The sequence below is a fragment of the Poecilia reticulata genome, linkage group LG7 (genome assembly GCF_000633615.1).
Source record: "Poecilia reticulata strain Guanapo linkage group LG7, Guppy_female_1.0+MT, whole genome shotgun sequence".
NCBI classification, from domain to species: Eukaryota; Metazoa; Chordata; class Actinopteri; order Cyprinodontiformes; family Poeciliidae; genus Poecilia; species Poecilia reticulata.
Genome location: NC_024337.1, coordinates 27,775,296 through 27,784,800, shown reverse-complemented (window position 1 = coordinate 27,784,800; position 9,505 = coordinate 27,775,296). Strand labels below are relative to the sequence as shown.

The window sequence follows — 9,505 nt, the reverse complement described above, 5'->3', positions numbered from 1 at the left end:
TTTCTGTGTGGCTTGTTGATTCTCTTCAGCTCTAATTTGTCTTTCTCCGAAAGGACACCGGAAAATTTATCATATTCCTTAACGACGCACGTCGGCTACACTGAGGGGTTTTTAGTGAGATGATATATTAGAACTGTTTGTGTCTAATCATTTGTGTGACCATAACAACATGTGTCCAGTGTGGGCTTAAGAAAAATGACAATCATGACTTTCTTTTTTTTTAAGGAATTTTAAAAAAGAAATTGTAGATCGCAATGAGTTTGCTTAAATAAGTGTTATCATCTAGAAATCCAGCAAGAACCTGAGAGATGTTTCATCTTTCAGTAAGTCATTACTGCTTAGCTAACGGATCCTTTAGTTACTTCTTGGTAAAATATTAAGTTTCACGCACCTCAAATGTTTGTCTTTTTAAAAGCTTCAACGTCAACAGCAGTAAAACAATATATGATCAAGATTATATTTAGAGACAGAAACAAAACAGGCATAAAGTAAACAGAATTAAGAGTGACTTAAAAATGCCCTAATTCAGTAAACGGCTGATGGTGTTCTGATTTCAGAACCTGCAGTACCACCAACTGAACACATAGTGGCAGCACTGAGCTGCATTATTACAGGCGTCTGACCTGACTACAGAAGAAAGACAAACCGGATGTTAGCAAATGCTGTATACATGGCATTTTAAATGTTTTTCTAGAACAGTTGTCTCTTTCTTTACTGACCAAACACTGTAAGGCTACATACACTAGCTTCTTAAAGACATTTAAAAGAACATTGTCTTTTTTTATGCTGCTGTCATCACACATCATGAAACTAATGTATCTTTAGTAGCAATTTCTTTTTGTAAAAATACATTTCTCTTTTGCTGATCATTACCCATTACACACAAGTCTTTGTTTTGTCTTAGTGTGTTAGATATTTTAATAGACAAAGATAACCTGAATAAATTCAAAAGGCAACAGCCAGTAGAGACATCAAAGAATGATTGCATTTATAAACAGATAAAAGCCATTCAAAAAAACTGGACCTTTTACAGAAGTAATTGCACTTTAAACTTGTTGTGCCATGAGGACAGTCGTCTCTGTCACTGTGGAGGTTTTTGGCCCACTCCTCTTCGAAGAAATACAGATTTACGTTTGGACTATAATAATCTAAACATCAAATCATCAAACCACCATGCCTTGTCTGACTACAGTTATGATTTGTCCTTCTGAAATGTTATTAGTTTTACAACAAATGTAATGAGATGCACCAAAAGGTTCAACTTGTCTCAGCAGTCCACAGAATATTGACCCAAAAGTGTTGGCAATCATCAAAATGTGTTTTGGGAAATGAAATGAGGGCCTTCGTGTTCTTGTTTTTCAGCAGTTGCTTAATCCACAGAAATCTCAGCAAGGCTATTCTAGATAGCATATCCCTCCCTTAATAAGTAATTTAACAAACTGCTTTATGATATTAACATTTATTTGATTATCTAAATCATCTGAGCGTGACAACAAAGGCAAAAACAGCAGGAATACGTAAGGGGATAAATACGTATTCACATAGCTTTATGACACAGCTGTAGCAGTGAGACAGATGGCAGTTCAGAGAAATCCTGAGCTGGAATAGATCCACTCACCCATTCATGCAGACCTAATAAACTGTGGGAAGAGTGGGACAGCTGGATGGCTGGAGGGATATAAATGGAACGAGCAAACAAACAGCCAAAGACCTTTGAATCGGTGCTGACTGACGCTCTCCCTTGTTTCCGTTCAGAACGGAGAACTCCAACCCGCATGTCGATGTCGACACTCGATGATGAAGAAGAGTTAAAAACTGACTTATAGAGCTGTTGTTTAAAAAAAAAAACACAAGAAAGTGTTTATTTTGCCCAGGAGCAAATGGTTAAAGATTAGTTTTATATATGTAAAATTCTGATTTACAAAGAAAAATATGTCTGGGAATAAATTTTTTATTGTATTTGAACAATTACGCAACACATAATGTAAAATTCTCCTTGAAGATACCTCATATTTATAATGATTTGATCAATGTTGTAATAGGATACACATATTTTGTTATGTGGCAAGAGCAACTCTGGAAGGACGATACACAATATGAATCATCCTATTTTTTAATAACATGGTTTTGTTTTTATGTATAGCTTCTGTTATTTATGTGAAACATATTTCTTCTTTTATGTTGCTGCGCAGTAATTGTCTTGCATGACATTTTAACTATATACCAGGATTCAAACACATCCCCTGATTACTTTGATGTAAAAAAAAAAAAGCCCAAAAAAGTTTAATTTTGTCGCAACTTTTCAATCAAAAAAAAAATTCCTGAACTCTTCAGGCAAGTTTAACAAACATTTGGAAACCAATAAGCTGCCGTCACATTTCAGTTATTGAAAGAAAAATATTGTTCAAAACACAGTGTGTGTTTGTGCGCGTGTATGTGTGTGTACATGTGCTGTAAGGCAGATAAAAGCTGCTTTGACAGAGGTGTGTAAAGCACCGACTCCTGGGCAGACACTGATGGGCTTACTGGGAGTCAGCAATGTGGAAACTGGCGTCTCAGAGATGATCTTCACATGGGGTCACACTTTCTGCCTAAAAGCGTTGATTTTGCTGCTCTTTAATCTCACTTTCTGTAAGACAGGACAAGGTCAACAAACGCTGGGCTAACTCAGTAATCTTACAGATGGTTGTATCTTTTTACTGCGCTGGCCACGTCCCTCCCTACAATAACAGTTTTTTTGTTTGACGTGTTAAACCTCCTTCTAATAAAACAGTTCAGAGCAGCTTTACTTCTCCATAACAGCTATTGTCTCTGTCTTGTCTGTGCTCGCTGCGACCTGCTTAGTCTGTCTGCGTTTCATTTGGAGTTTAGGCGACAGATCGACATCAAGTAGAGAAGCAGCAAAGTGAAGTGAAAATGATTGGTGGCTTTCTACATTTCTTTGCAAATACGAATCTGAAAGTTGTGACGTGGATCTGTATTCACAGCCCATCCGAGTCAGAGGTCAGAGCCAACCATTTTCACACATTTGTCGTCGTTGCAACTCATGAAAATGCTTTTAATCAAAACCTATGACCCCGTCATTTTTTTCCCCCCTTTCATGCAATTATGCACTACACTGTGTTGGTCTGTCCAACACATTTGCACACTGAAGTTTGAGGTTTTAAACAGACAAATTGTAAAATTCTTAGCGATATGAATATTTTTGTATGTTGCTGTATATGTTTGAAACGACCCTTTTCTCCTCCATCACATCAGGCACTCCTCATACATGCCGTGTTTATATGCATAGGTCAGCTGGCCCCTTCACTTTGAAATACTGCAGGTTAAACCAGAGGAGACACATCACAACAAGACATTTCGCAGCACATAAATCCTGTAAAATGCATAGTGAACAAACCCCATAAACCAGGTTTTATCAGATAGCGTCCACATGCCTCAAGTTTTTGTTTTCTCTTTTTTTCTTACTCTAATGAGACGAAACGCTGCAGAGGCTTGTTGAGGTGGTAGAAAAACACCCCTGTAGTAATGAAAACAAGGTGTCTCAGAGTGATAAAGGATAACCTTGATCCCAGAGGGCCCCCCCCCCCTTCTTTTTGAATCACTTAATATTTTTCCCTTTCTTGAAAACATAATTCAAAAGTTTGCTTTAAAATCATGACAAGGGCCTGAAATATAAACAAATCTCTCTCCAGATGAAGAAATAAATGAAGTAAAAGTGTAATGATTGTATGTAACACTGCAAATGTGAAAGGAAAAGCAATCCGGGGGTCATAACAGCAGCATCATTTTTCTTTTACTCTATCTAGACATGTAGTTTAATGCTCCTTCTATCGCACACGGCCGAGTTGTTGTGGCAGATAGGACTCCATGCGGTCTTGGAATGATCTGAGCACCAGCTTCAGCAGACAGCAGGTCTGCAGACAGACAAGGGTTCCTCAGTAAGACGGATCACTCCTGACGTGATTTCTGATTTATGCAGACAGCGATAAAGGTTGGATCCCCCTCCCTGTCATTCCTCAGCTGGCTTCAACACTGATCTGAGGAGGGAGGACGCACAGTTTACCCTCCCACCCGCCCCATTCTCCGTCCTTGCGGCCGTCCAGCTCAGGTCATTTGTTTCCCCTCACACCCCATTGCGGCCGCAGGCCCGGCAGAACACGCCGCCTGGCTTGTGATGGCGAGGTGACCTTGAATCTCGACGTTGACCGCCGCTCGGTTTTAAAACGAGGGGCGTCAGGACGCTCGGTATAAACACACCCAAACTGTCCCACCCGATCACGAATAAATCGTGACCAAGTAAAGACCCATCGATCTCGATTTATGAAAAGAGAGGGAGGACGACGTCTGCGGTTGTGCCGGCTCTCTGCTCTCAGGAGTCAAACGGAAATTCACTGCAAGGATGGAGCTATTTTTAGTTGATGCTCAGGGATGTTTATGTTGGTGATTTTTCTCTCTCCGTCATAGAGCGTTCGTTACTAAGGTGTTTTTAATGTGCTTTAACGACCAAAAGAAACGCATAATGGGAAGATCAAGCGTGTTTGATGTGAAGTCCTTTTCTCGCAGAGGAATCATCCTTTGACCTCCCCGCTTCCTGACAGAAAGAGAGGAAAAACACACGAATCCTCCGAAGGCTTAGGGAGAAGTTTATCCATTTCCTGATATAACAAAGTGAGACACGGGACGTTGTTGCAATAACCTTTTGTTTGGCCGAGAATCAAAGTAGAAGGCCTTGCGTCTGGGGAACAAATGCACGGTGGCGTGCTGGAAGCCCAAACACTTTGGGCTCACAGCGGAAAAGGTGAGGCACTCCTTCAACAAGGGCGAGGGCTCCTCAGACACCTTGAAAGTCTCCCAGTATTGTCCTGAAGACTCGCATAACACGGCGGCGGCGGCTGCTGCTGCTGCACGGGTGAAAACACGAGAACGAGCTGAACCAAACAGGCCCTGAACAAAACGCAGCGTTATTTTCAGAAGCCTCTCAGCTGAGATGGATACTTAAAATCTAACCTAATATTATACACACAGTTACAATTCTGGTCAGAAATGTGAACACACCTAGCATTTAAATATATTTTATTTTAAAAAAAGAAAAAAAGTATTTTTATGATGTACTGAAATTGTTCCTTTTTTTTTAGTGTCGAATAAATACAGCTTCAGTTAGCATAGAAAGTAAGAGATGCACAGTTTAGATAAATTGTGAATTTTATCAAATGTGGATTGGTCAAAATTATACATTACACACAACTTTAGAAAGGTACATACTCCTCCACTGATATTTACTATCGATGTACATTCCTTATGTGACTTGTATAGATCGATTTCCCGTCCTGACTTAATGTTTAAGCAGGCTGTACATATAAGGTTCAATGGGCCATTAAAAAACTCTATTGTTTCTCTCCTTGTATGTCATTTATGCTCATCAGAATCCAAGTCTGATCAAACTGTCGCCCTCAGATGAAATGAAATTGACTGAGATGCTCAGGAACCAATCAGAAGCCTAGAACAACCGGATCACAACCGTCTGCGGCGAATAGACTGAAAGACTGCTGACTCAGAAACAAACTTACTTTGATGACTCTACATCCAGTACAATGTGTGTGTTTTAACGGGACCCTGCTCCAGCAAAGCTGATTGAAATGATTGCACTCTCTGCTCAGCGTCTCTCGAAGTCGAACATGATTTTCAGCCTTCTCTCGATAAGTGGAAATCCACAATGAAGGTATCTATTTATTTATTCATTTAGTCCATTTCCCGTTGGGTTCAATAAAGTGTTTTTAAAGTTGAATTTGAAACTTGTGTACCCTAAACCTGTTAACATAAACATTCAAAAAGGTGACGAAGCGTCTGTGCAGATGTATCTATCGGAAGAAGAACAGCTTATATTGTAACACTTTTATATAAAACAACATTTAGTTGGCCATGCAGTGAAGGGGCATAATGTACTACACAGAAAGAAAAATAATGTGGGAAAAAAAAAAAAATATATATAAAAAAAAAATTCCCTTCTCACCCTCCGCGGGTGGTCTGTTTCATCCTCTGAGCTCGGGTCCTCTACCAGAGGCCTGGGAGCTTGAGGGTTCTGCGCAGTATCTTGGCTGTGCCTAGAACTGCACATTTCTGGACTGAGATGTCTGATGTTGTTCCTGGGATCTGTTTGAGCCACTGCTCCAGTTTGGGGGTGACTGCCCCGAGGGCCCCGATGACCACAGGCACCACTGTGGTCTTCACCTTCCAGGTCTTTTCCAGTTCCTCCCTGAGGCCCTGGTATTTCTCCAATTTCTCATGCTCCTTTTTCCTGATGTTGTAATCACTTGGTATTGCTACATCCACCACAACGGCTTTCCTCTGTTCTTTATCCACCACCACAATGTCCGGTTGGTTCGCCATTACCATCTTGTCTGTCTGGATCTGGAAGTCCCACAGGATCTTAGCTCGGTCATTCTCCACCACTTTTGGGGGTGTTCCCCACTTTGATCTTGGGGCTTCCAGTCCATATTCTGCACAGATGTTCCTGTACACTATGCCCGCCACTTGGTTATGTCGTTCCATGTACGCTTTCCCTGCCAGCATCTTGCACCCTGCTRTTATGTGCTGGACTGTCTCAGGGGCCTCCTTGCACAACCTACACCTTGGGTCTTGTCTGGTGTGGTAGATCTGAGAAAGGCATATGGGAATATATATATATATATATATATAATCTTTTTAAACAATAAATAAGAAAGCAAAATGTATAAATGGCTCATGGTGTTATATAACAAATCTTACAATCCCTGCTCTGATGGTAGCTCCGTCTAATAATAACACAGCTGACATCATTTGGAGATTAAACGTTCAGGGAGGCCCTTCTAACAACATCTGTAACTCAGGTCCCAGGCACTTTGTTTGGACTCATTTCCCTCTTAATGTGGACTTTCTTCTCAACAGTTCTGCTAAAATGCAGTGATTTCCGTCACGTCTGCTGAAGCTTGTTGCTGTTAAGACCTGCGTAGATAAAACTTTGGTTTGACATCTTTTTGCTTTCTCTCAAGGCGCCATCACAGCTGACGGTTCACATTCAACATTTAAATAAAAGGTAGTATCCGTTGTGCCGTACGAGGTCAATAAATACACTTTACATTATCTGCACTGCGTCTGGAATGTAACTTCTTTGTCCTGGTGTTTGCGGTTCATACTTTTCGGAGTCTCCGTAATTGGAAAGTTTTGTATGTTTACTCAAACCACGGCCACATCGTTCGCAGCCACAGTCGCTCGTAGAAAATGTGCTTGTTCGTTTCTGCTCTTTCCTCCTTCCTCCCCTGCTGTTGAGAGTGTTTTATGCGTGTTTTTCTGCAGCTTCTTGGAGGACTCCGCTCTACCTCAACTCGCCATCCTCAGGAGTGAATACGTGTCCAACTTCTGAAGACTTCCTTCAGCCTTTGATCTTTCATTTAAAAAAAAAAACAAACAACAACAACAACAACAAAAAAACATTTGTTCACTTCGGTTTCGGATCCCACTCATAGCTATAGCAGTCTCTCTTATTGCTGTTTGGATTCCTCTGGATCCACAGTTTTGTCTGCTGCCTTGTGCATTTGGCATGCCAAGAGGATATTAATGCAGCGATCCATCCTTTGCATTCCTGGTGTTCTCCGCTGTGTTAGAGTCAGCCAGTGTTTTCTTTCCATTTTCCCCACATGAATCGCTCCACAAGACCCGAGCCAGAAGCTACTGAAGTGAAAATCTCTTTGCTTTCCAGGTCATTTTGCATTGCAGATGCACTGCGAGGCTCGGCAGCGCGTGTTGTTGACATCGTCAATGACATCCTTCCGGTAGCTACAGTGGGGGCGGAGCAGGCAGGTGAGTGCAGATGGATGTCCTGCTGAGGGTGTAGCTGTCCTTTGTCAAAGCAAACATCTGGTAAAGGTCGGCCCGTTCTCAAGCGGCGATGCTGCAGATGGCGGCGGCAGAAGCGTCGACGCTCGCGGCACGGCGTTCACGCAGCCCAGCCGCCGTGCGCTTTCAAGCGTGTCTTGGCGCGTCCGTCTTCTAGGTGTTTGTCAGTACAGGTTGTCCTTAGTGGTGGAGGTGTGTGTGGCCGTAGAGTCGTCCGGCAGGGAGCCGCGTCGGCCGAGTCGTGACCGACACTGCAGCAGGTTTTGAAGCTCTGTGGACACGCTGCTGGAGAAAGCCGTGTAGATCCACGGGTTGGTGCACGAGTTCAGGCTGGCCAACAGCATCAGGATTGTGAAGGCCACTCCTGCAGAGGACACAGGAAAACAAGCGCGTGACTATAGTGCAGCATTTCTCCACTGTTAGTCATCAAGCAACCAGGAAGTTCATTGTGTTCATTTTGGGATTTTATTTGACAAAAAGATTTCACCAATTCTCCTGTACAGAGCAGCTCGAGCTAAGGCAGGCTGAATGGACGGCATCTCAGGAGATCGGTTTGCAAGTTTTGCCACAGATTGTCAGCAAGTTGAGGGTTTAAACTTTGACTATTAATGGGTCATTCTGACACATTAATATATAATATTAATATTAATGTACACCACTCAATTTTAGCGCTGACTCTGAGTTATGGGTTTTTTGTTTTCCTTTTCTGGATTGTCCTGCACTCACCTCCTTCCGTCTTGAGATGAGACTGGTCTACTTCCCTGTCTCTGCTGAAGAAAGGCATCCCCACAGCATAATGCTACCACCACATTTTACTATTGCGATGATGTTTTGGGTGTGATGTGTTAGTTTCCTGCCTCTCATGGCATTTTTTCATGCATCCTCAAAGGTTAAACTTTACTCTCCTTCTCCCACATGTTTGCCCCTGGGTGGATCGTGATGCATTTAAACAGCATTTCTATGGATTTTGTCTCAGCAATGGGTTTCCTCTTGTCAAGCATCTGTAAATAGCAGACTTGTGGAGCGCACAAGTCTGGTCGCTCCCAGCTGAGCTGTGGATCTCTGCAGATTCTTCAGCGTTACCATGATCCTCGTGTCTGATTCTGTGTTTAACGCTCTTGTTAAGGTGGCCATGTGTTTGTGGGTCTACAGTCGTCCCAGACCTGCGTGTTCCTTGGCTTTTATGGTGCGGTTTGTTCACTAATGCTCTTTAAAAAACCTCCGAGGCTTTCAAACAAATCTGGATTTGCACTGAGAAGTAATTACTCAAAGGTGGACTCTATTTACGAGTTAGGTCATGTCTGAAAGCGACAGGTTTGACTGGATTTCATTTAGTCGTATCAGAGTAAAGGGGGTAGAATACGAATGCATGATAAGCTTTTCATAGACTTTCTTTTCTAATTCACTTTGATCTATTTAATTAAATACTGTGATTTTTTTTATTTTATTTTTTTATTAAAACACGGCAAACTGAAAAAGTTCAAGTGGAATGAATACTTTTTGACAAATACAGTAAGAAGTGAGGGACAATTTACAGTTTACATGTTACTGATTTCTCTCCAGAAACAAACGAACAATTTATAACAGTATGTGTGTGTGTGTGTGTGTGTGTGTGTGTGTGTGTGTATAT

General features: G+C 41.8%; 1 protein-coding gene across 1 annotated transcript in view; it reads right to left on the bottom strand.

Moving 5' to 3' along the window:
* Positions 1-6,744: 6,744 nt before the first annotated feature.
* avpr2aa (arginine vasopressin receptor 2a, duplicate a) overlaps positions 6,745-9,505 on the bottom strand; it is a 25,634-nt gene continuing 22,873 nt past the window's right edge. The window contains exon 7 of the mRNA XM_008413598.2: positions 6,745-8,239. Coding sequence (XP_008411820.1) covers positions 8,040-8,239 — 200 coding nt within the window. The 3' untranslated portion in view covers positions 6,745-8,039. The remainder of the gene's footprint in view (positions 8,240-9,505) is intronic.